The following is a 27,914-nucleotide window of genomic DNA, read 5'->3' as shown; positions in this document are numbered from 1 at the left end:
AAAAATTAAGCACAAATAATCAGCACTCAAACGATTTTAACAATAATCAACTATTAACTTCGAATTTCAAGCTTCTAAAATTGAACAACTACGATGGTCTTAGCGAAAAAACAAGAGTTGGAGAAGAAACATAAGAATGGACGGGTAAAAATGTCAATTATGTGTATATAAAACCAAAGAAGCCTACTTTCACAATAAAATAAAAAATGGGAATAAAAAATGAATACCAGTCCCTCATGAGGGCAATCTGTGTAATTTCGTGTTATTAAAGCATATAAAAATAAGCTAAATAAGCCTTAAAATGTGCGACTATCATGTGTCACTTCTTATTGCGTATAAAACCAAAGCCTACTTACACAACAAAATCAAAAATGGGAACAAAAAATGAATATCAGTTCCTCATGAGGACAATCTGTATAATTTCGTGCTAATAAAAGCATATAAAAATAAGCTAAATAAGCCTTAAAATGTGTGTTAATCATGTGTCACTTATTATGATAAGTTCCTAAAAGTTCAATTAAAAGAATTTGGCCAATTCATCTCAAGTCAGCAAATGTCGGGTTTTCTTGCTCGCAAGCCCAAAGCAAAACAATCTTGAATCTTCTTTCACGCTCCTTCATTGGTCGAAGGAGCTTCTTGTCTACTCCATTCATGGCTTCTTTGGTCTTCTTAACTCTAGTTCTTGTAATTGATCTCTTTGTTTGCAACTTGATCGAGCTGTCTCATATCACATTGCCATAGATGTCCTTAAGCTGAGACAATGGAAGCTGCTTCTACAAATATAGGTTGCCTTAGCAACGTAATTACCAGCTTAAGACCTGCAGCATATCAGAGCTCTCTATACAAAAAATTAATGCTCAACTTTGCTATCCAGTTTATGTTATCTTGCATTTTCCTTGTGAGGTTTCACCTTTTTTGACACCACAAGCTGCTTGGACAATGACTCAGCAATAAGTTGATGGCCAAACAAGTGAGAGTTCTTCAGAATCAAATTTCTTGTTGATGGATCAATAACATAGCCTTGACCAGACATCCACTCCAGTAACTGCAGAAGTAGTTCCTTCTTTTCTGGTTTTGAAACGTAGCGTGATATAGCCATATCAAATAATTCCTGAGAAGAGTGTTTCAAGAGAGGAGATTTTAGCATCTTTGCTAAAGTACGCTCCTATGTAAATGCTAGAGTTATGTTTGCCTCCAAATTGACAACTAAAAACAGCCAACAACCAAATTCTGCATGTCAAATAAGTGCCTGATACACAAGGTATAAGTCAGTGCAATCCAAATTCAAGTTAGAATGGATTCCTCTAAATCCTAGAAAGAACCTTATTAGCAATTAGTCACTCCTGCAGATAACTACAACATTGCTATCCATAAATCAGCACTTACCTTTATACCGTCGGATACAAAGTCATCTATTTTTGATCAGTTTTTCTTCCTCAAATTTAACTTCATTCATAGAGAAGCTCTTTCTTTTTGCACTTCTTTTCTTTTTCTTTTTAAAAGTGCACCTTGTGGTCGGGGGCAGTTTGCATTGACGTGGAAGAGAGGCTTGGTTTTTGCTTCTCTTTTCTTCTTTTCTCTCTTTCAGACAAAGGCCGGCTAAGAAACAGAGTTGAATCAGCGAAATATCAAAAATCATAAAATAGAGTTTCTTTTTTCACTTGAATAAAATAGGAATCGCCAGTCCTAGGAGTAGGCGAACATGTATATAAGGGACAAAGTTGTTTGAAATGCTCAGTGACAGTCTATCTGAAACAGGTTTGGCAACCATTGTGGTTTGCTCCTTCAACGTTTTAAAACTCAGATACTTGTATAAAACCATTTTGGATGTTTGTATTTCTTCTATTGGACACCGACAGGACATCGCACTGCTTTGCAATGGGTCGTGTCTTCTCTGGTTGAACTTGGCTTCTCTGCTTTCCCAGGCTGGCCACCTACTTTGTCGTTCATTTTGAAAGTTAACAATCCACTACAATCAAGAGCTAAAGAGAGGGTGATGATGATGTTAAAAATAATGAAGTAAGGTTGCTTGATGCCTATTTCGCATTAATCTTACGTAAAACTGAGTAACATTAGACAGATGTTACTCAGTTTTACATTAGCCATTTCGTACTATGTTTTAAGATCTTGTCGGTACTATTTACGATATTTTCTTAATCTTCATTGAGATGCTGACAAACTGAATCTGTTTCATGCAAAGTTAGAATCTCTGAAATAGACGAGTATGTTCTCTGTGTCTTATGTTTGATAGTTATTTATGTTTTAGTTCTGTTTTATGTCAGATAGTTATTTATTTCTTATGGTAGATGAAGGAAACATAACAATGATAAATTTTGCCACGTTTGTGTTGTTCACCCTAGTTTTATAACATCCCGTGCAATGACGTACATGCTCCTCAGGCTATGACAGATTTCTCGATACATAGAAAAATACATTCTCCAATACTAATGGCCTATAAACATATTTGCTTGAATACATCTTTTTTGTCATTTCAATACAATCTGGATTTTATCTTTATTTAGTTCTGTTATTGCAGTTTCTACGCTTCATAGAAGTAAAGTGTGGTGACCTTTCTCCTATGATGATCACTTATGAGAGAAGACATATGCAACATTCTCACCCCAACGAACTTAGGTTATGTCAACGAAGGCATGTTCCATGCTTCATACTAGAACCACACAAGCGAGCGCAGGAAAAAAAGAACCCAAACCTTAGTATAGTAATATCAAATAGGCACACACAGTCTAAAACAGATCTAGAGTTAATCAATCTTATTGCCAGAAAAGTTCGATGACCTTCTCAACACAACATTAGTTAAGTCCATGATACCTGATATTTTAAAGGACGATGCTTATCTAAACAATAATGATAGAGGCGAATTGAAACTTCTTGTACCTGATCAATCCGGTGGCCAGAGCTGTGCATGGCCTTCATCACATCATTGATTAAGTTTACATTGCCAGATCTCATGAAGTTGACAGCAAACCTTTTGATAGCCGGCCGGGAGATGAATCTTGCATTGTCCTGTATAGCTAGTGATTAAAATAGGATTCTTTATGAGAAACAGCAAAATACAGACGAAAATTGCAAGAAAAAGTAGGTATGAAGTACCTTGACAACTACATAAGCATCTTTGAGAAGGCGCCCAGCAATCAAAATGTGCAAAATCTTCTCATGAAGGGATTTGGATATGGTTCTTTTGCTATATCTCAGCATGTTATATACAGAAAATGCTTCTGAATGTGCATCTGTCTTACCAAGATAATAAATTAAAGAGGAACAAAGTCCCTGAAAAAGGAAAAAGTTAAACAAATAGAGTGTTAGAACTACGGATAACATTTATGTCATATTTTTCACTATAATTACCAATGTATAGTGTAAAAAAAATAGCACCTCATACAAATTTTTCAAGTCTCATCATTGATTCAACTATGTCTAAAGCTAAAGTGAAACTTCAAGCACAAATGGGGTTGAGAAGATAAAGAACGGAGCAACCTAAATTTTTAGCTTTACCAAGGTAGAAGAAGAAAGAATACTTTAAAAAGAGAAAGAGGATATAATTATTTTATTCAAAAAAGAAAAAAGAACAAATTCTTCTACTAGCTATCCAGTGATTATATTTTACTTGTGCATTAGCGCAAAATATAGGGGAACACATCACAAATTAACTAAAAACTGGACATCAGCAATTCGGGGTCGCCAAAGTGGAGGCAGTTGAGACTGTTGCTATTAAAAAGGGCAGCCCGGTGCAATAAGCTCCCGCTATGCGTGGGGTCCGGGGAAGGGCCGGACCATAAGGGTCTATTGTACGCAGTGTTACCCTGCATTTCTGCAAGAGGCTGTTTCCACAAGGGTCTGTTGCTATGGGAAAACCAAAAAACAAAGAGAAATTTTGATGTCATGTATTCTTTGTGAAGTACACAACAGAAATTATTCCAGATCAAACCACTGCAACTATTTTTTCTGCTTGATGGTTGACCTAACCCTGATGCACTGCAGTTCAAATCATTTCTATAATTAGATGCCTCATTGAGCAACAATACAAGTTTACTTTTGACTCACATCAACCCACACAAACAAGCATCTGCAATTGAGCATATTGGTTTCTTAATCACGGGGCCACAAACGCAGTTAAGAAAAAGTAGTTTAGGATGTTATCTTAATCTAGTGAGTCTGGGGTCTCTAGAATGCTAAACCGTGTACAGAATGCCAACAACAGTTAACCCTGCTATAAATGCCACTTTCATTTCTTTTTATGGATTAAAAAAACAGTGAGAGTTTTTAACTTCTGCCTACCTCCTCTGGCTGGTGACCTTTTCTATGCATGTCCTGCATGGTACGATAAGCAAGCAAATACAGCTTCTCCTTGCAGAAATATCTTATAAGAATATTAAAGGTATTCCAATCAGGACTAATTGCAGAGTCATCCATCTTCTTCATCATGCTCATTACATTCTCTATTTCCCCTGCTCTGCAATAGGCAGAGAGCATTGCATTCAAAATAACTACATCATATTTGTCATATTTTTCTTCAAATTCAGAAGCTAATTTCTTTGCATCTTCGAGAAGCCCACTGCGGCAGAATGCTGAAATCATAATGCTATAGGAGTATCCATCTGCTCATTTATAACCAAAAGACCAAATCAAATAAATATAAATTACAAGAAAAATAAGACAGAACGTAAAACTTTAATCCATGTGCAGGAACCCCTCAAATATAATAAAGTGAGGCAATGATAGTGCACAAGGAAAGGAAGAACACATCGAGTAGGTAATCTCTAAGTTGATAGTGCAGGCAAACTAAGAAGAAGCAGTGCTTATCGACACCCATTGTTTGAGAGCATAGAGAACCCGGGCAGACACCGGACTTAAAACATCACAAAGTAATTTGACCAGCTTGAACATATGAAGGAGCATCAACATAATGTAATCAAACCAGCTAAAATACATCTCGGCTGCACAGATACATGAAGCAAAAGGCACCAAATACACTCTGATCGAACTGACAAAAATTGAAGAGCTCAAGAATAAATTTTTACTCATTTCACTACTGAACCTCACAGTGAGTTTCCAACATATTTTATTAGAAATTTTAGAATGGTCAATAGCCTGTCAATAGTATGAAAGATGCATACCAGTTTTCACATGTTTTCCCATCATCTCATCAAATACTGATTTTGCTTCAAGAAGAAGTCCAGACTTTACAAGGCCATCCATTAGGAGACAAAATGGCATCTGTAAGTAACATTTTGTAAGCCATAGAACACTAAAAAGTACGACAAGAATTAAAGTAAGAGCGAACAATCTGTAAGTGAAAAACTTCAGGTATACCACTTTCAGCAGATTGGTGACAAAAATCAGAAGACTTTCTCAACTTTAGGATCCATAAAGTACGCAAGAAGTCAGGAAAACATTTGGATCGAAAGATTTGTAACTTCAGAGCAATAAACAATGCTGTCAATGCCATTATTTCAGGAAAATAAATTGCCGGAATATCACTGCTGGAATCTTCTGGACATAATTAAAGATGTAAATCAACTTTTAATATGCTGGAAATGTGAAGAAAAGTTGGTCGGACGATGAGAAATCTGAAAACTCTTATTACTATCGGTAGTAAATCGAGGTTAAAAAATTTCTAGAAAGCACCTGAGCAGAGTGACAAGGCTCAATGGCTTCCCCATCAATTAGAAAATTGGAAAATAGTTGGTCGTAGCGCAGAGAACTTCATCATAACATTCAGACAAGTGAATAGGTAAGTTCCGACCACAAAAATAAGTTGGAACTTGGATGGCTCACTTCGGAACAAGCAGTCGACCTCCAGGAAGATGAGAACCTCGGCAAAAGGTGATTGAAAAGCTTTATGTCAACCTTTTAGTTAGAACCAATAATGAAAAAGTTTCTTCTCTGTGAAGGGATGTAATAACAGATGAGATGTTCAACGGCGGGTACTGGTTATGCATGGCACTCACGGAAAACTAGGACGGGGTAGATTTAACAATTGCCGATGATGAAACTCCCTTGATTGCTGCATTCACGAATAATTTTTTTTTTTTTTTTTGAGAAGGTAACATATTTGTATATATATAAAAATTGGAACTACACAAAACAATGTAGTCCCACATAATTACAAGGTGGAATACAAACTGACGCCCAAATCCCATTACATCTACAAATAATCTAGCACCTCAAAAATAGACTCAGCTTCCTGTAAGTATTCTCGTTTACACCAAAAATAAAAAGGGCTAAACAATTCATCTTCATCTTCTGCAAGGAACTGTTGTTGCCTTCAAAACTTCTTTGATTTCTCTCCTTCCAGATTGTCCACCAAATACAAGCTGGGACAATCCTCCATCTCTCTTATTGGCTGGAAAGGCTGCCATCTGTATTCCAACATGCTAGCACATCTAGGATACTCCTTGTCCTTAGTCCAACTAATCCCCCTCAAATTAATGAAGATCTTCCATAATTGATCTGTCATTCTATAGTGTAAAAAGAGATGATTGATTGTCTCAGCCTCTGCACTACATAAATAGCATTTGGAACATAAATGGAATCCCCTCTGGGTAAGATTGTCTTCAGTCCGTACAGCTTCTTTCACCAGTAACCATGCGAAACAAGTAACTTTGAATGGGATCTTAACCTTCTATATCAATTTCCAGGGACAACAACCAATCTGATTATTGGAGAAGTTAAACTCCTTATAAGTTGACATCACAGTAAACTTCTCTTGTGCACTCCCACCCCATAATAAGCTATCTACATTTGTAGACAACCCTGTGAATTGTTCTACGGTATTGTAGAACTCTGCTAACCTGTCAATCTCCCAGTCATTTAGAAACCTTCTGAAGCTAAGGTTCCATCCTGGATCACCCCAAATCCTGTCAACAGCTATGAAATGCTCCTCTACTCCCGCAGGTCCTATTTGTTCAAGAGCTTCTGCTGCATCTAAAACAGTTGCAGCCTCTCTCATGTCAAACCTCATTAGCTCAAGCAAACAACCAGGTCCAATCTCGATGTTGTACCCACCATTGTCAAAAAACAATATGTTTCCAACCGTTAATACTCCTTCCTCCACATTGGCTTGTTCTTCTGAATGTGTTAACCGAACATTAAAACTACTCCATTTGATGTCTCCAACACAGTATTCAAGTACTAAATTCTTGGCTGCCTTCGCCTCTCTTCTCATCCCATTGTAGATCAAGCAAACAGACAATACCATCTTCATCTTCTTCAATAAGTGGATAGCATCGCTATGTTCTTTCATAGTCATCAATAGTTCATTTATGAAAGAAGATACAAAGGCCCATTCACTCAATTGAACAGCAAGTACTTCGTATTCCTTGTACAGATTTTCACCAACCATTGTTGCCAAGTAATCCAAAAAGCCAATTATCTTTGAATGATAAGTAGCTATGAGGATCATCATGCCCACCTCAGAACTCACTGTATGACTTATCTGTAAGCCCACATGAGTGATTAAAACACCAAGAACCTTCTGTGTTGAATAACTGGAGTATAAACCTTCAGTTGGAATGACAATTGACATAAAAGTGTGTTCACTATTATACAAGAATTGCGGCTGAACAGAAGAGTTAAGCACACAGCTTGTGTTAACCACCATACTTAGACAGTCCACCTGAACAAAAGAATCAGATGCGCCATGATAAGATTTAGTTGCATAGCAAGATGCACTGAATAGAAAACTATCATCATTGATAAGACCCTTTTCCTCCAATCTTCTTTTGGATTGTTCGCGCCGCCCGACATAGGTAACCCCATACACTGAGGTTACTGTTATCTGCTTCACCAATGTGTTCTCAACTTGATTAGTTAATAGTTTGGCTAATAAAGCACTGAAATCAGTTGCATGGTCCTTGGTAATATTTCCTATGATAATATGATGAACATAGAGAAATTCCAGTAAAAACATCGGCCGGCTGCTCTCCAACAACTAAGTTGACAGCTACTGCCACCATAACATCTCTTTCCAGAGATACATAGTATTCTAGGCCATTGCATGAACCATCCTTAGAAATTCCGGCCAACAAACATGAATAAACTATTTGGTCAAGCACATGAACTGAACGAAAGTCCGCAATCCACTTCCCCATCAAGCCACCCTTGCCCTCAAAGGGTGATATGTGAAAATGAAGAAATAACCACACCTGGATCGAATGGGATCTCAGAGAAGTCCCCAAACAATAAGATTCTTTCTAACACTGGAAGAACTTAATTGGTAATAGTTAGCAACTGTTCTCCTGAAAAAAATCGCTTCAAGTGTTGGTCAACTGAGCAATATTGACTAATGTGTGCACCACTGCCCTTCCACTGCATCTCAATGTCAAATGAGGGGCAATGTATTGGCAGACTAATATCAACAATACCAACAGATCCAAAAGAATGTAATTTCATATTTAGCCACTCCCATATTACACTTTCAACAGTCTTCTTTATCTATTCACTTTGTCTCACTTCTTCATCAGTCAATGAAGCTGTCAAAGTAGAGATGAGGGCAGAGTTTAGTTTTTGCAATTTATGCACAGAAGCAATTGCAATAGACTTCCCAAATCCTTCCTTTGACAAAATAAAACTGCTAGAAAGATCCCATAGTACTACATTCCCCTCACTAGTAAACAATGAAGCACCCAGGACCAGGTAGGCTGCTTGTTCATAAACAGATGAACTAAAAATTATCCACCAAATGGTAGAATTTATATCAACGGACTCATACTTCACCAGCTCTTCTGACACCTCAAGAAAGCCATTCTGCACATAAGAAGTCTCTGTAATCACCAAAGCCATCTCAAGATGTCCAGTTCTCATACAAAATGGGCAGAGTTTTGTAAGTGACACCTAGGAATGCCAGAATAAACAGGTGATTCATCACTAAAAAGAGTTGGATTTAGAGCAACATAAAATTGTCTTTTAGGAACTCAACTTTGATCAAATACTTCTCAACTGAATCCTGAAGCTCCCTGTCAGCCTCAAGTAATGAACAAAAATCATATCCTCCTCCTCTGAAGTTTTCCCACATGTGGTCATAATAGAAAAACTATCAAGAGCAACAGCTTCGCGTTTCTTGGGATTCACACTCTGTTCAAAGAGCATTTCAAAATCATGTTCATTAACTACAACTATCCCTGAGTCAATATAATAAAACTCACAGCCGCCTATTTGTCTTAGTTGCTCATGAGACATAGGACCAAGGACTAATATTTAATTTCGCCACCTCAATAATGCAGAGTTATGGAGGACAATATTTCACAAAACTTCTTTAAGAGTTTCACAATAAACAGTTCAACAAGCCCCTTTTCCATGGGTAGAATTAAAGTTTGCTCAAGAACTTCATGACAGAAAAACGAAATTCCGAATTGTCTTATGCATCTGTAGGAGTCATTACAGACTCCACGTCTGATATACTCTCTCCATACTTCAACAATCTTCTCAATTTCAGATCTCAAACTAGCGTTCTCCCACTCTTCATTGCGCACATGAGTTTCTTGAGTTGGACAATTACTCTCTTCCAATTGTTTGGCTTTTTCTAGTGTGTTGTTATGATCTTCCTCAGCAAACTTGGTGCTTCTGTGCGTCCTCCAGATATCACCATTGATAGCACGAGAAATTTGATAATCCCTGTGACGTTTCAACAGATCCTCAGTAAGAGGCAAAGCTCCAGCTTCAGTGTCGAGTGGTTTGTGCTTTGGAGTTACAAGCGTTACTGATGAACTGTCAGCCACGTTGACTTTGAAACTGTAATTATTGTTAAGTGGACTCACTATTGACTCCAACAGAGTCTCAAGAACCGGACACTCCACCCCAATTAGAGGTTCGACTCCTCCCGAGCTCTCTTTCTCCGGGGAAATTTCAGGTATACGACAACCTTTGATATTTGTTCGGTGTCTGCCATTCTCGTCTTCTCTAAGTGTCCCCTCTCTATAAGATTTCAGAGACGGAAACAAATTTGTCAAAAGAGCTAGCTACCTCCGTTCTAGCTAGTACAATTAAAACACCTGCCTATATCATTGCTTCATCAGAAAGAGAAGCTAATTTGTCTAAAGGCATCACTACTTCATTAATTGGCATTTCATCAAACATCTTGTGCTCAGGAGAGAAGTGTTATTCCTTTTTTCATAGCTCAAATTCTGAAACCTAACTCCGTAGGGATAACATCTTCATTGTTTGCAACAGTGACACCGAGAAACGGAGTTTCAGGAGCACCAACCTCGTGAGAAGAGAAAATACCAATTCTAAATCCTGTGGTAGAAGGAAGTTGGGCAGAATTAACTGCAAACCCACCATGGAAACCAACTCCAACATCATCTGGACTTGAACTGGAATTTGTATCGCAATAATGGTGCGCATATAGATCCTGATAAGAACCACCAATATTATACTCGAGGCCGCCATAGGAGTTTGGACATGCACTGTAATACTGATAGGCATATGGATCCACACCACCAAACTTGACACAATGGGGGAATATGGATTACAACTGAGATCCGCATTGTAATACTGATGGGAATTACACGTCGCGTAGGGTATCACATTGGTGTGACTGATGTAAGCGCTGCTTATAACCTCCCATTGGCCAAAAATTAGGGGAAGCAGCGACGAACACGGACTGCCGGTAAAGATTAGAAAGAAAAGGTTGGTAACCCACGAACAAATGTTGCTTTGGGTTTTCGAATTGAGAAGTTGGTGGTATGAATTGTGGTTGTATGGTGGAGGGTTCTGCAATAGTGATGAGTATGATGTTTGTGATGGGTTCTTTTTCAAGGTCGAGGTATTCAGAGACCCCAAATTCTCGCCACCTGTGGGTAACTTCAAATTGCGGATAGAATTTATCAAATTTAGCTCCGTTCTATCATAACTCTTGATAATATTTGATTTTTGTGAATCCAATTTCTTCACAATTTCTCTTATCTTCTAGATATCTGATGCCATCTTTAAAATTACTCACAGAGCGAGGATGATGGCTCTGATACCACTAATACATATACTAAATTTCAGAGGGAGAAAAAGCAAATTAGGGCTAAGCTAAAGCTAAAAGAGGAGAAACTAATGCTAATAAGATAAAGGTTTTTCATTCATAGTCTCTAAAAATGGCAAGCTCGGTACATATCGGGAAAGTAAGACCTACCGGTCAAAGTGAAATAAAATAACTACTTATTGGACCCAAATGTAAAAGTAATAACAGGTAGGTAAATAACAAGCTCAACTCCCATATACACTTCTGGAATCATAGAGTACTTCTTCCCACAGCTGCTCTATTTCTAAATCGTATCACTCAATAGTGTTCGATAATTCATTTATTCTTTCAATATTACAACCGCTAAAATCACTCCTATGCTGAGAACTCCAACTTCTTTCATTTCAAGAGTCAACTATATAACACTTTCTATTAATCACCATGCTATACAAATTAGGAAGGCTTTTTCCCTTTTCCCCATACCTTTTGTCCTCCATAATTTAATTTTCTGACATCACCAACTTTTAACCTTATTCTCTCTTGAAATTCAATTCATAGGCTGCTGATATGTTTCCAACTTGCAGCTCCATGTGTGAATATATAAAGAGGTGCCCTATGGATTATGTATACCATATTTGAATTTGATGACCAACAGCTATATAATAATCTATTGGGGTCAGCCAAGCGGTTCAGGTTTTAGGTTGGTTCCTGTTTGCCTTCCCACTCCCAACTCCCCCCCCCCAACCCCAAGACTATTAGTGGGTAGGGTGGTCAACCGAGAGGGCGCCCGCATCCTCTTCAGACATTGCCTCGACAACCTGGCAGTTCTTCTATCTCCGCTTTTGGGGCGGGAGTGCTATGTCGCTTCCTCAACCAGTTCAGTTGTCACTCCTAAGATTGGTTATTTACACCAATGACATAGGGCCTGAAGGGGTATACTTCTTCTATGTGAGCTTATCACTTTATGCCAATAAACTTACTAAAAATTATACTACCAAGTAGAATATTAAATGAAACGTTTGGGAAGTTTTTTCAAACACATGAAATCCTAAAGCAAGAAGTTTACCTCATCCTTAGCATAGCCAAAAGCTTCTAACTCCTTTAATAGTTCCTTTGACTTCTCAAAGAAACCTCCTTTCACGTATACCTTCAACAAAGTTGTGTAGACCACCTGCAAACACATCATGAGCAGCATAATGAGTTTTTAAATAAAATTTTGAGCGCTAGAAGTGACAATTCGGAATTTAAAATGGAAAGATGAATTAAGTTGCCAAAAACAGTTTGACTCCAGACTGCAATAGCATATTGCAGTCTGCAGTGGAACAACAAAATACTAATCTTAAACTAGTCAAAAAAATTCCTTTAGACACCACAACAAAGGTCATGACAGCCACCTGAAGTATGCGCAAAATGTGTTTATTAGAAGACATGACATGGCAAATGTGTGACTTTCAACCAAAATCAAGCCCATGTTGCTGGAAAGATTAAAGTTTTTCGCTGGAAAAATGATTTTCCAGCCATTTCCCAAACAACTGCATTTTTGCAACCATCTTTCTCAACGCACTTTCTTCCTCCTCTTCTCTGAGGCTCACACCAGATTCAGACCCTATTATCATTATCTTCTTCTAATACTTGAGATGGATCATGCAATTAAATGTGATTTTCTAAGTGTACTACTCCAATGATTTTGTAAGGAGCATTCATGTTTATTTAATTAACTAGTATTGTTAAGCCCGGGCTGAGCCCGGGCCCAAGCCTAATACTAAAAATTAAATTGATAATCATCGGATTTAGCATTTACAGTTCTAGTCGGTATAAATAGATTATACGCAGATTATATACGGCTATAAACATATCAAGTATATATTAAACATTCGCTAGCTATTTTAGTTTAAGCGATTGGGTGAACGGCTATTTGGGTTAATTCTTCTGATTATTTATAGACATAATTTCAATAACATTTCTCTTGGTTTGCTTTGGTAATACTAATTACCTCTCATATGGTTTAAATACTATAATTACCTATTTTGTTTCTATTTTCTTGTTAAGAAACTGGTTTCAAGTGATATATTTGTTATAATATTTCGTAATTACCATCCTCAATCTTACATATTAGTGTTGAGCAGCTTAATTATAGGAGAAGAATCAGAGAATCAAATCTGTAATTAATAGCTTGATTGTAGGATAGCTTAATTGTAGGAAAATTGTATTGTAGCTGAATATTCTCTCATTATTTTCATTTATTTACTTTCCTAGAATAGCTGTAGAACTTTTATATAAAGGGATGTACCAATAGGATGTAAAATACGTTGAAATATAAAGAAGCCTTCTCTTCTCTCAATTTCATCATGGTGTCAGAGCCATTGCTGCCCTTTTGAGGTGAGTTTTCTCCCTCCGCACACTAGGGTTCCATAGGATGAGTTTTCTCCCTCTTTTTTATAGTTTTCTTGCTAAAGTTTCTGTCTGAAGCTTTTTTTTCACCCTCCGTCAGTTTTGTACAAAAATTGGTATCACTTGAAGGATTATACTTATTGTACGACCTACCCAAACCAGTTTTAGATTTTTCCGAACACTAGAAGACAAGTCCAGCGTAAACAGTAAGCTCCAGGAGCCTTTTTTCAGATTCTGAAGGTTGTTTTTGGATTACCTAGTGTTATGAACAGCGTGAAGCGAGGAAAAGGGACAAGCTCCTTTTCGCTTAAAGCGAGAAGTGAAGCGGAATTTTAAAAAAAATATATTAAAATAAATATTGATACCACATGTAACTATAAGCAAATGTTCAATACTTCAATGTAAAAATTAAAGAGTAGCATTATTTAAAGACATCTAATAGCCATCTTGTTGGTCTCGCTAACTCTTGCAAAATAAACCCAAGCCGGGTCTTTCCTATCTTCTTTTGATGCCATAAAAAGAACAACTACATAACACATAAGAAACGTAATAAGAACTAAGAATAAATGATATGAAAAAAAAATGGCAGTAAGTATACGAAAAAGGGCAGTATAACTGAGACGAAAAAATGGGCAGCATTTCAGCATTTTTATCACTGAAACAGTGCAAGAAAATGAAGAACTGAAGGGGGAAAAAAATTCGCCAATCTTTCGTTGCTATTTGGACACTCAAATAGTGAAAGGACCTGGGACCAAACTTGCTAGTAGGTTAGCAAGATCCTATATAGACACACGCGCGTACGTTTAGTCTGTGTGTAAGTTTATCTAACTAAAAATAAATTTTTTATTTTGAAGAAAAAACATCAATCATGTTATTAAGAAATATGGATCCTTCAAACGGCTCATGTAATAGTACAAGAATGATATATAGAGGTTTTGACAACAATGTCATACATGCAAAAATAATAATGGGCCAAATTGCTTCCACGCATGTGTTTATTCCCAGAATTCAACATTCACCTCCAGAAAATGAAGGATACTCTTTTGAATTTATTAGAAAATAATTTTCGGTATAATTATACTTTTCGATGACAATAAAATAAGTACAAGGTTAAATGATCACTAATGTTGAACTGTACTTGCTGCAGTACACTTTTCATATGGATAACTATATGTTGCAGTTTCAAGGGGAATATCAATGACAACAATAAGGGTTTTCATCAAGGCACGGCACTGAAGTAATATAAAGAAATACACCAAGAACATCGTCTACATAGAAATATTAGGACAGTTACAACAATACAACATATTAGCATCTCATATAATAAGATATTTTTAATAAAAGAATATATAACTAACTTACCTAAAATCTTTATTGTTGCAGGTTCAAAAGATATCCAATTACTTTGAATTCAACTATTGTGCGCTTAAATGTAGTGACATTATTTTTTTCTGTTTAAATGAACATTGCATCTTTGCTATTACACATAATTCATTCTTTTTTTTTACACTATTTTATTAATATATACATAATACACGTGCAATGCACGTACACTAAAACTAGTGATTCCAATTTAGTAAAAAAGTGAGTATAAAGAATTTTTGATCTTTTTGCTTCATTTGTCATTACCGCACCAAAAAAGTTCTCGGGACCACAAATTATTACTCCTTAGGCAATTGATTGAGAAAAATCATTGACTGCAGTGTTAGGTAAAGAGTAAAACGGCTAAAAGTCAACAAGCCTGTCTATATGCTATCACACTTCCCACCTATAAAAAAATATCATGTGTAAAGTAAAAATAATTACTTTTAAAATTTTGGTGAACCCCGTGGTTTACTTTAGTTTCAAGTAGCAAAGTAGAACAATTAGATTCACTTTCACGCCAATTAAGGGAAAAAGAAGAAATTGAATGGTCCTAAATGCTACATTTCTATATATAGTACTTACATAATTATATTACAATCTGAGGCCTAACTTGAATTCAGCTTTGCTTTACGAAAAAATTCCATGTATAACTTTTCTGATTTGTACTCTATGTTATCTAGCAGAAAACAATTGAAATCTCCTCGAATAATTTAATTCGTTACTACTATCTTTCCACGGTAAATAAAATAGTACTCGTTGCTATTATTGCAAATGTAAAAGAGATAGTACAGTACGCACGAGGACGCTTAAACGCGCCTCTGAAAAGGCTGGAGATGCTGATTAAGGTGCCAAATGAAAACTAAAGAGGGGCCATTTTTCAGAAAGTTGTGTATATCTCCAGAGGATAGGGACGAAATTAAACAAAAATCTTCTGGATTTTTCGACTTTCGTCCATAACGGTAAAAGTACACCCACAACACCTAAAATACACTGTGGCATTAAAGCAGATAATGCTTAAAATACAAAACGTGTCCCCCAGGTCGGCAAGGAGGACGACGGGAAGCTCCTGAATGTTTGAAACTGTCCCTTATATAGTACTAATTTCAAAATGCCATAAATAGCATTTTTTCAAAGCTCTGCCAGATTAGTGGATTCTCATCCAAATCGGATTAATGAAATCACTCAACTCTATCCCTGACACTTATACATAGATCCTCCTAAATTTTGTAAACTCCACTGTAACCCAAATTGCAAGAAAGAAAATTCATGCATAAAAAAACTCAAGAACAAAGATTTAAAACCAAACAATTATTTATAAGGAACTCAGTAGGTAGAAACAACCAACCAACTCAACAAAAGAACACAAACTCACCATCCAACAAGCAAGAACTTAAAAACCCGCAATGATAAAAACAACCGGCAAATCATATCCTAAACCACAAAAAAAAAGGTAACAATAGTATTACAGTTTTTTTCTCAAATGGTGCTCTCTAATCTGCTATCTTGAAACCACTAATCATACCAAATAAAACAAAGATGCAGATATTAATAGTTTATTTCCTTCACTGGTAAGAGAGCATAGAGACATACCTTATTTAATACTAAACCTGCAGATCTCATTTCTTCAATCAATGCTTCAGCCTTCTCGTAATTTCCATCAACCGAATAAGCATTAAGCAAAGAGCTATAGTGGTAGACATTAGGAGACTGACCTTCAGCTTTCATCTTCTGAAAGTACTTTTCAGCTTCATTGCACTCTTTATGTGAAGCACATACCGAAAGAAGTGACCCATAAGTCACACTATCCATTAGCAGTCCATTAGACATCAGCTCCTGAACCAGCTCTAGGGCCTTAGAGTATCCATCTTTTACTTTGGCACAGCCTGCAAGAAGCTAAAACGTGGCAGATGAAAGTTTAAAAGAGGTTAACAACAGATTATATTGTAGCTTCTTTAATCAACAAGTTTAATAGGCATCACATTGCGCAGTTCTATGTTTTTATTGCCAATTCTAAGATTCAACAATCAAAACCTATTTAACAAGACTAGGTGACTCTAACTGCTAGGAGTGGGATTTACAATCTGAAGCAGCATACCGTGCTATATGTGACAGCATCTGGTACTAAACCATCTCGCTTCATTTGAGTAAACAGTTTGAGACTGCTCTCAGATTTTCCGTTCTTAACTAGACAACTAAGAAGCGCATTACAGACTGAGACATTAATCTTTGTTGACCTATCTTTGATGCTTTTGTACATTACTAAAGCCTCAACAGAACTGAGGCTCTTTCCCATGAGCTTTACATAACTGCTGTAAGATGCAACATTGATCTTCTGATTTTGCTGCATCCAATCAAACACCTGAGAAGCAGAAACGAAGGTCAAACTCCTGGTAATAACACAAATTCATGTAAGGAAAGATCAGATGCCAAATCTGAAAGATTTCATGGTAATTTAAACTTAAAGGATACATAATACTCTGACAACAACAACATACACAGTGAAATCCCACAAGTGGGGTCTAGGGAGAGCAATATCTACACAGCCTTACCCCTACCTTTGTGAAGGTAGAGAGGCTGTTTCCGATAGACCCTCGGCTCAAGGAAAGCAAAATCCCAGCAATCATTAAAAGGACAAACAAAACAGTCACAACAGCAAGAAAAATAAGATAACTCAAGCAAAGAACTGATAGATAATAATGGAAAAACTACGAACTGAGAAAGCACGGGGGCAATACTAATGCTACCGGTATGAAGAAGAGAAACGAACGACTACTTGCTAACTTAATACATTAATCTTCGACCTCCACACCCTCCTATCAAGGGTCATGTCCTCAGTAAGCTGAAGATGTGTCATGTCATGCCTAAGCACCTCTCCCCAATACTTCTTCGGTCTGCCTCTGCCTCTCCTAAGACACACCATTGCCAACCTCTCACACCTCCTTATTGGGCATTTAGGCATCTCCTCTTCACATGCCTGAATTATCTCAACATCGCTTCCCGTATCTTGTCCTCCACAAAGGTCACTCCCACCTTGTCCTAAATATCCACATTCCTAATCATATCTCTCCTAGTATGCTCACACATCCACCTCAGCATCCTCATTTCCGCTACTTTCATATTCTGGACATGAGAGTTCTTGACTGGCCAATACTCCGTCGCATACAACATACTCAGTTGAATCACCACTATATTAAACTTACCTTTAAGTCTAGGTGGCATATGTTATTGAATCACCACTCTATAAAACTTACCTTTAAGTCTTGGTGGCACCTTCTTATCACACAAGACCATGGATGTGAGCATCCATTTCATCCACCCTGCTCCAATACGATGTGTGACGTCAGCATCAATCTCCCCATTACCTTGGATTATAGACCAAAGATACTTTAAACTCCCTCTCTTGGAGATGACTTGTGTATCAAGCCTCACTTCCATGGTAGCCTCATGCATCACGTCACTGAAGTTGCACTCCAAATATTTTGTTTTAGTTTTGCTCAACCGAAAATCTTTAAACTCTAGTGTCTGTCTCCAAATCTCTAGCCTATCATTAACCTCGTCTCGCATCTCGTCAATCAATACTATGTCATCTGCAAATAGTATGTACCATGGCACCTTCCCTTGGATGTACCTCGTTATCTCATCCATCACCACGGCAAATAGGAAGGGGCTAAGAGCTGATCCCTCGTACAACCCCATCATGACTGGAAAGTGTCCCCAGTCTCCTCCTAATGTCCTTACCCGAGTCTTGGATCCAACGTACATGTCCTTAATCACCCTAATATATGCGATAGGTACACCTCTAGCCTCCAAACATCTCCACAGAACCTCTCTTGGGACTTTGTCATATGCTTTTTTCTAGGTCAATGAACACCATATGTAAGTCTCTCTTTATCTCCTTATACTACTCCACCAATCTCCTTACAAGGTGAATGGCTTCTATAGTCAAACATCCCGGCATAAAACCGAATTGGTTCTCGAAAATTAACACACTCCTTACTCTCATCTCCATCACTCTCTCACAAACTTTCGTGGTGTGGCTTAGCAGCTTGATACCCCAATAGTTGTTCCAATTTGGATATCAACCTTATTATTATACAACGGAATCATTGTACTCCACCTCTATTCCTCAGGCATTTTTGTCGTCCTAACAATGACATTAAACAATCCAATAAGGCACTCCAAACCTGTCATGTCCGCGCTCTTCCAAAATTCCATTGGGATCTCGTTTGGCCCAAGCGCCCTTCGCCTGTGCATCCTACGCATAGCCCTCTCACCTCCACAACCTAATACGCCAACAATACCCAAAATCTCGACGACAATCTGAGTGCTTCAAATCGCCCAGCACAATACTCATGTCCCCCTCTTCATTCAGGAGTTTATGTAAGTATGTCTGCCATCTTCTTCTAATGTGTGCCTCTTCCACTAATACTTTTTCTTCCTCATCCTTGACACACTTCACCTGGTCCAGATCCCGAGTCATCCTTTCTCTCGCCTTGGCTAATCTGTATAACTTTTTATCCCCGTATTTGTTCTCAAGTTCAATATACAAGCGTTCAAATGTTGCTATCTTTGCTACCGTAATCGCTAACTTTGCCTCCTTCTTCGTTATCTTATACTCCACCCTAGTTGCTTCCCTAATACAACTAGTTGTCCAATCCCACATATTGTTTGCATCCCCACTGCTTCCCACGCCCAATGCCCTCGACTTCTCCCTATCTCTTGAGCATTGGCGGTAGTCAAACTACATCACTTGATCCTTTTTTTTCCACTTGATCCTTACCATGTCATACACAACCCTCTTTTTCCTTTTCCTCCTAATTTCTAAATCCATTACCAAGAGCTTATGTTGGGTTGTAAGATTCTCACTCGGTAAAACTTTGCAATCCTTACAAAGAACTTTATCACACCTCCTAAAGAGTAAGGAGTCTATCTGGGTCTTAGCCACCGAACTACAGAAGGTTACTAAGTGCTCCTCCTTCGGAGAAACTCGAATTAGCTATCACCAACGCAAAAGTTTTCACGAAATCCAAAAGGAAGACTCCTCCTTCGTTTCTATCCCATAGCCATAACCTCCATGCACCACGTTATAACCTCCTAAAGTTGTTCCGATATGGCCATTAAAATCTCCTCCTACGAATAGCTTCCCGGTAAGCGGTACGCCTCTCACAACCTCGTCCAAATCATCCCAAAAACGCTTCTTCACCTCCTCTTCCAAGTCCACTTGGGTTGCATATGCACTAATAAGCTCAAAGTAAACCCCCAACGACTATCTTAACCGCAATTTCCCTATCGCTTACCCTCCTAACTTCTACCATGCCTACTCCATTACTATTCCTCAAGCCTCCTGAGTACCATAATTTAAACCCGTTCACATTCCGTACCTTAGTTCCTACACAATTGATTTCCTGGACACAAGCTATATTGATCTTCCTCTTTTTGAGAATCTTCATCAACTCTATAGACTTTCCCATTAACATCCCTATGTTCTAATGCCCAATTCTCAGTCTAGAGGTTTCCTTAACCCCCTACAACCCTTATCCCCCCTACCCACCCAAAACGAGGGCATGACCTTAGTCTGCCGTCGCTCACTAGCGCCACTAAAACATGTGTACGTTAATAATATGTACACAAAAAAAGGCAGAAAAACAAGTAGCGCTTTAAAAGTTAAAGGCAGACAAGTCGAACTAAAAACAAATATTGCAAATTCTAGACAGGCAAGCAATTACAGCCAAGCTAAGCAGATTATAACAAAACAAGAGAGAGATAGAAAGATAGAACCTAGAAAGCATCATAGTGGGTCGCCGGAAACCAGGGGGCTCACCGAAAAGCTCACCGGAAAGGGTGCAGATCAGATCGATTTGGAGAGGCCACCATCGGAGAGTGATAGTATCATTGGAAATCTGCCTGGCCGAGTGCTCACATGTTGGCTCGCGTAAGAACTTCGTCGGAAAAGTCTAACCTGTTGGGGGTGTTCAAAACCGATCCGAAACCGAAAACCGAACCGAACCGCAGTTTAATGGCTTACTGGTAACGGGTTAACGGCTTAACGGACGGGGAACAAATTGAAATTCTTTTATTAACGGCTTATCGGTTTAAGGGTGGATTATTCAATTTTCTTAACGGATAATCCGTTAACCCGTTAAGAATATATATATTTTTATTTATATATATTAAATATAAAAAAGACAAAAACCCTTGACCCTTCTGTTCCAGTCGACCAGTACTCTGTCTGTCTTTAGAGCAATATTTGTACAAAATTCATGTTTCTTTTACTGTATCCTCCATTGCCTCTTCCATTTTAATGTGTTTGTTGCTTTTTGCTTATTGAAGGGTCGTTTGACATTGTTGGAGCCAAGTTAAGCAGCAGCTTTTTCATTCTACAAGTTGCAATAACTTTAGGAGAGCAGAGAGACATGTAATCTTGTGTGTTGTTTGCTACTTCTTGTGTAAACTGTAAAGTAAACTTCTCTTGTGCCCTGAGGCAATTCTAAATGTCCCTAATACTTCACTGGAATATGTGGGATAATCATACAGTTGTACAGCTAAACATTGAATGGCAGATTGTTGCTGGATCATTACTTCAGGGTATTGCTAGTTTCACTCTCAAATGATTTGTTCTGCTTTTTTAACAGACATGTATGTCTAGTATAATTTCGATTTCTGAATATGTATGCCAGGCCGATAAACCGCCCGATAACCGTCCGATAAGAGCTAAACTGATACCAATCCGCCCGATATTTTATTGGGTGGCTAGCGGATTAATATATTTAAAAGTCGATAACCGATAAGCCAAACCGTTAAGAGTAAATAACCGCCCAATCCGTCCGATAAGCAGCCCTATAACCTGTTATTGTTCGCAGCCGCGAACAGCACAGCCACACACGTAGAGAGAGAGGAAGAGAAAAAGAGAGAGAGACGGAAAAGCGGAGAAGAAACAAAGGCGGAGTGGTCTATCATCGTCGGCCTCTAACCAGAAAAAAGGAAGAGGAAAAGAGGAAAAAAAAAGAAAGAAAGAAAGAAGAGAGAGAAGAGAGAAAGGAAAGGGCCTTACTAGTATTGTGATGTGCCGACGAAGAGGGTCGGCGGAGAAGAAGGTTAGCAGATGGTGGAGAAGAAAATTCTCATTGGGGAGAGAGATAGAATGGTCTGACATTCAAAACTATTGAAAATTTTTATGGTGTTAAGAATATTGCGTATGTTAAAATGAATTAGGGAGACAGCAAAATTAATTAGGGAGCTATTGTGCATTTGTAATTATATAATCTTGATTTTTGTCCTAGTTTGTGGCAAAATGGATAAAAAAATAGTTATCTATCTATGTTATCAACTAAGAAATGAGTTGGATAATGAACTTTTTAAAAATGGGTCAAATATGGATAAGATTCAAATTATCCACTTAAAAAATAGATAATGAATGGGTTTAACTTTTACATTTGCAAAGACTCAAATTGGGGGTTCCTCAAGTTTGGGAGACTAGAAATTCTCCTAAAATTGATCATATTCAAGAAGCCATGGATAATAAGGATATCCATATTATCCACCAATTAACCCATTTTCTATCCGTATTAATATGGGCCGGGTCGGATAATTTATCCGTTTTTGTATGACCCATTTTCGACCCGCCCGTTTTCTGCCCCTAGTTTAGAAAGTTGAGAGAATTTCAGGCAATAATCAATACTTCATTTCTTTCTTCCGTATTATATATTTTACATGATACCAGAGCATTGGCAAGAAATTAGTCATTTCACCATTACCTGTGACAGAGAGAAGAAATTAGGTCATCATGCAAATTTTCTGACCAACCTAAAGACGGTTCGAGAGGTCCTTGCCTTACGTGTGTGTTGTGCATAAACCAACATTTTAACAAGGATTGGGTCACTGCAGGCACAGGCACACTTTGACCAACCTCGTCGTCGCTACAGCTACTGCATGCCCTCACGCCGCCACCTTCTCTGTATCTCCGACTCATGTGCCAATATGACTTTCTAGCCACCTTCCAGTTATATCTCTTCATCCATCTGGGTCGACGGAGCATTTCGAGTCCACCTATCTTGATTCCAGTTACTCCGGTGATAAGAATCCTAAACAAAGCAAAACTTTCCAATGAGTTTCCCGGCATCTGACAAGTTTTATTGGTGTTTCCTGATTGTTGCGAGTTGACTAGGGCTTATAAGAGTACCTCTATATAATTCTAACTTTTTCGGCCAGATTTGGGTGCTTCTCCGACAAGTCAAAAAAAAATTCGAACTACTATACTTCCGGGTGAGACCTTGTTGTGACAATTGATTGAAGGTCTATGATCTTTTCTACCTATTTTTTATACTTTCCGGCAAGCAACATCATATTTCAAAATGGGTTCGGGCAATGCAAGAAGCCGGATAATTTGCTTGTCTAATTATAATGAGTTTCTTAGGTACAAAATGCACCTAAGTAAACCATTTCACAAATCACAACTGTAGTTCAAACTGGTTAATTATGTAGTTTATGTTTCTCCTTCTTCTACCCCTGAACCTTGGGCCATTCATCAAGAGTCCAAAGGCTTCAAGTTGAGCAGGACTAAAACCGAATACATGGAGTGCAAATTTAGCGACGTAACACAGGAAGCTGAGGTAGAAGTGAGGCTTGATACACAAGTCATCCCCAAAAGAGAAAGTTTCAAATACCTAGGGTCAGTAATCCTAGGTAACGAAGAGATTGACGAGGATGTCACACACCATATTGGAGCAGGATGGATGAAATAAAGGGCTTGCTTCCGGCTACTTGTGTGATAAGAATGTGACACCTGGAATTAAAGGTAAGTTCAACAAAGTGGTGGTTAGACCGACTATGTTGTATGGGGCAAAGTATTGGCCAGTCAAGAAATCTCATGTTCGGAAAATGAAAGTAGCGAAATAAGATGTTGAGGTGGATGTGTGGGCATACTAGAAGGGATAGGGTCAGGAACATAGATATTCGGGAAAAAGTGGGGGATGGCTTCTGTGGAAGATAAGATGCGAGAAGTGAAGCTGAGGTGGTTCGGGCATGTGATGAAGAGATGCATTGATACCCCCAATGAAGTGAGAGAGGTTGAATCGGTGGGTCAAAGGAGAGGTAGAGGAAGGCCGAAGAAGTATGGGAGAAGTAATTAGGCAGGACATGGCGCTTTTTCAGCTTACCAAAGACAAGACTCCTTGATAGGAAGTTGTGAAGGTCGAGAATTTGATTGGACGGTTAGTGGGTAGGAGAGCTTTCTTCCTGTCCTTATCAGTAGTTTTAGTGTTACTCTTATTTTGTCGTATTCTTGGATGTCTATCACTATCAAATGTTGTTTATGCTTTTATTTTTGTTAATATTTTGTTGTTATTGTTGTTTTTCCATGACTCTTTTCATATACTAAGTTGCTCGGACTCGAGTGCGGGTATCCGAGACGGGGACGGATCCAAGTATCGAATTCGGCAAAATCAAAATTTTAAGATTCGGGGATGCGGATCCGGATATGGATACGGAGATTCAGCTAAACAAAAAATAGAGCTATAAAAATATTGTAAATTTTGAGAGAAAATCTGTGAAAAACTTACATGAATATTGTAGAATTCAATCTTTCAATCTCCAAGATGGACATTATTCTTTCATTCTTCTAAATCTGTTTTATTTTTTATTTTGAGAAATCAAAATCTCAATTTTTCTGCCAAATTTGTCGATGGACTCCGATCAAAGTGGCCGAAGTTAGTTGACCGTATCTGGGACATATCCCGCTCCCGCCTCGTATCAGGACGGGGACGGCACCAAAATCGAAGAGTCTGTGCAACTTAGTTCATATATATATATATATATATATATATATATATATATATTGCTTTAATGTTGCGACTTTGTTGGACTGAGTCGGGGGTCTATCCAAAACAGCCTCTCTATCTGCACAAAGCAAGGGTAAGGTTGCGTACACATTACCCTCCCAAGACTCTACCTGTGAGATTACACCGCTTGTTGTTGTTTTTAATAAATCTTTTTTCTCTTCTATTTCCTATTCTCATTCTCTTCCTGTTGTCACATTACCAATGTTTCACAAACCACGGCAATCGGAGTAGGCCAAATTATCCTATTTCCCTTTATGACTTTAAACCTAGTTTTATGTTCCTAGTTGTCATCCATTAGTTGTTTGTCTCAACACTTAATTGTCCAGTAACCTTTCTTAATAACTTTGTTGTTATGCAGGATAGGTTATGGGAAGATCATTGGTATCGAGCGTAAGTCAAATTGAATTTAGTACCTTAACTCGTTAAGGTCACTCACAGCCTGACCTATTATTAACTCTCCAAAGTTACTTCGTAAACAATTAGACATCCGAATCTATTTATGCTTCAAAAAATAGTACTTGCTTGTCTCATGTCTACTTTAGTCTATAAATCATGTAAACTTGGTAAGCATACTCGATTATTCTTCCCTCGTTGTCCTGATATTGAAAAAAGTCTCTTTTTCACCTTAGTCCATTCAAATATTTGGAGTCCTAGTCGAGTCAGTTCTACTCTTGGATTCCATTACTTTGTCAACTTACGATTTTTCAAACACAGAGTATTCTAGATGGAAAATTTTGACTGTTGTTGCTTATCCGATAGAGGAGAATGGGGATGCAGGCTCCCAAAAACAGATAAGGGGTTGTTGAATAAGTTGTACAATCTTTTTCTCTTTCAAAAAAAATAACTAAATTGTCAATGATTTATCAATAGATGAAAAAGTGATAGGGGTATCTTGGGTAAATAAAAAATGGGTACATGCTAACCTACTGCCTCACGTAGTAGGTTAGCAAATCCCTTATTTAATATGAATACTTAGAGCAGTATATATATATATATATATATATACATACTCCCTTTGTCCCAATTTATGCGGGGGTGTTCGAATTTCGAGAGTCAACCAAGTTTTCTTTGACCGCGACTTTTTTATATATCTTTTAAATATTTTAAATTGTTAATTATTGAGACTTATAGTGCTTTTACGTAATTTTCAAATATGTAAATCTTATTTCTTTATTTTAAGGAAAATAGAACACCTATTAATTGGAGACACAAAAAAACTTAAAGACTTCATTTTAAATATGTTTTGTGTCAAAAATTTAAATATTCTATGTCTGAATTCACAATCAAAATTAAGAAGTTTGACTCTTGAAATCTAAATTATGCCACATAAATTAGGATAGAGGGAGTATATGTTACTGCAGACAACTTCCTCTCTTTTGCATATCAGTCCTCCTTTATTGGTTTTAACCCTTTGGTTTTTCTCTTATTAACATGATTTCATCATATAGTTTCAGTTAAATGGATTCTTCTTTGAACAAGTAGACAAGACACGAAGAAGGCAAAAGTGCCCTATGGTGGAAGAAAAATAAGACATGAGCAAGAGAAGAGGAAGGAGGTAGATTTTCCGGTTCCTCAATAGCAACAAGGGAAGATAATACGATAGATGCAACACCCTACATAGTTCCTTGGTTGACACACTTTGCAGGAAGGACTCTCTTCAAATATACGTGATCAAGCTTCTATAGGGCTAGTTTCTCGACCTTTTCTCCAATGTCCCAACAATTGTTCCACATATTAGCGGCACTTTAATGCTGAAATGTAGGGAGAGTCCTAATTTGATAGAAAAACTTCTGATTTAATAAAAAAGCTTGGACTCCCTCTGTTTGATTTTGTTTGGCACTATTTCCTAATTATTAGGTTCCAGAAAGATTGGTATATATTTATATTTTAAAAAGAGCAGCCCGGTGCACTAAGCTCCCGCTATGCGTGGGGTCCGGGGAAGGGCCGGACCACAAGGGTCTATTGTACGCAGTCATACCCTGCATTTCTGCAAGAGGCTATTTCCGCAGCTCGAACCCGTGACCTATTTAGAAACAATTAATTTTATACATTTCATTTTACCCTTAATAAAAAAAATTATAGCCACAAAAATGTCATGGCATGTTCCAGACCACAAGTTTCAAAAGTTTTATTTTCACACAAGTGTTATGCATGTTTAAGATAACAAGTTTTAAAAGTTTTCATATTTTTTCTTGAACTTCATGTCGGGCCAAACTTTACCATACAAATTGGAAACGAGGGAGAATCAGATACTACTGATTGCCTTACCATCAGAAAGACTGTTAAAACATTGGAAACTCAAAGCATAACAAAATAAGAGAACTTGATAGGTTTGCTAACAGAACCTGAGAAAGCTCCTGTCGTCTACTTAGCTTCCCAAAGTAGCGCAAAATCACATTCATATCCTGTACTTTAAGCGTCTCACCAAGCCTGAAAAGCAGTTAATAAAATTAGATGCATAAAATTAGAAACTCTTTCTCGATTCCCAGTTGAGATTTCAACTGAACATCTCAAGTGTCGTTCTAAAAGACGGACAAAATGTTGCAAATAGCCAGAAAATGGGTACCTGACATTTCACCGTCAAAGCACATACAAGAACCAACAGCCACTTACATAAGTTACAGATAGAAATATTTTCATGTTTTGACGTTTTGTGTCAAATTAAAGGTGACTATAATGTATGTCGGACAATTGAAACAAGTGAGACTAAAATTGAAAGAGAGAGAGAATAAAAGTGAATATTTATAGTAGAAAATGACTCCCGCCCATAAGTGATGGACTTATAATTTCTCCATTTTCCGTCATACACCCTTAATTTTTTATTTTTTTTTAGAATGGTAACAACAGATGACCCCGCTTGACCAACGAGCTGGCTCTAACAGTTGTCATGCACCCTTAATTCAAGCCAAAAATAAAAAACTTAATTCAAGCCCCAAAAAAAAACCTTGGAAGAGCAGAACCCAAGTCAGACGACTCCTGAATCTGAAGAATTGCCGACTGTCTATCATTACGGGAAACAGGAAACTGATTTGAAGAATTAGGAGAGACATAATCTGTGAGTACGTTCTGAAATTCGCCTGCCTCAGTCCGGGGAATAGAATCGGTTGTTATCTTCGTTGCCGCAGAGGTCGAAGACTGTAACTTGAACTTGTGAATGTTGGGTCTCTTTCTACTGGAAGTTGGAAAAGAAGAAGGAGAAGAAGAAGAAGAGAACAAAGGTGATGAAAGAGCCATTATAGAATGAAACATAGAGGAAATCTCCATAGTTTGCTGCCTGCTCACAGGCAATATTCAAGTCCGTCCTATTGAAATTAAAAAAAGATCTGCGCCTTTTTTTGGATAATTTCACAACC

The 27,914-nt window shown here is 37.7% G+C and overlaps 1 protein-coding gene across 7 annotated transcripts; it reads right to left on the bottom strand.

Annotated features, from left to right (window-relative positions):
• Positions 1-302: 302 nt before the first annotated feature.
• LOC104217294 (pentatricopeptide repeat-containing protein At1g10910, chloroplastic) lies at positions 303-27,914 on the bottom strand. Of its 7 annotated transcripts, none has more exons than XR_011406045.1 (11): positions 27,506-27,914; positions 26,907-26,991; positions 16,821-17,084; positions 16,316-16,618; positions 12,036-12,140; positions 5,136-5,235; positions 4,297-4,616; positions 3,112-3,288; positions 2,896-3,032; positions 1,387-1,599; positions 1,123-1,249 (listed from the first exon to the last, which is right to left on the bottom strand). XR_011406045.1 is itself a non-coding variant. In XM_009767496.2 (10 exons), the coding sequence occupies exons 1-10, from the start codon at positions 27,823-27,825 to the stop codon at positions 881-883; spliced, it is 2,034 nt and encodes a 677-aa protein (XP_009765798.1). In that variant the 5' UTR covers positions 27,826-27,911; the 3' UTR covers positions 303-880. The 7 variants fall into 7 exon arrangements, 3 of the variants coding, with proteins under 3 accessions (XP_009765798.1, XP_009765828.1, XP_009765803.1); XR_011406044.1 differs by having other exon boundaries at positions 1,125-1,249; positions 2,896-3,024; positions 27,506-27,913; XM_009767496.2 differs by lacking the exons at positions 1,123-1,249; positions 1,387-1,599 and adding an exon at positions 303-1,111 and having other exon boundaries at positions 2,896-3,024; positions 27,506-27,911.

This window comes from Nicotiana sylvestris, chromosome 3, assembly GCF_000393655.2.
Source record: "Nicotiana sylvestris chromosome 3, ASM39365v2, whole genome shotgun sequence".
Lineage (NCBI taxonomy): Eukaryota > Viridiplantae > Streptophyta > Magnoliopsida > Solanales > Solanaceae > Nicotiana > Nicotiana sylvestris.
Note: the sequence above shows the minus strand (reverse complement) of the source record. Positions and strands in the feature narration are given on the sequence as shown.

Bases quoted from the DNA above. Each gene is read 5' to 3' on its own strand.
- LOC104217294 (XM_009767496.2), bottom strand. From the start codon at position 27,825: ATGGAGATTTCCTCTATGTTTCATTCTATAATGGCTCTTTCATCACCT. The intron at 4,617-5,135 runs GTATGCATCTTT...ATAAATGAGCAG, and splicing joins GGGAAAACATGTGAAAACTG to ATGGATACTCCTATAGCATT. The intron at 3,289-4,296 runs GTAGGCAGAAGT...TTCCTTTTTCAG, and splicing joins AAGGTCACCAGCCAGAGGAG to GGACTTTGTTCCTCTTTAAT.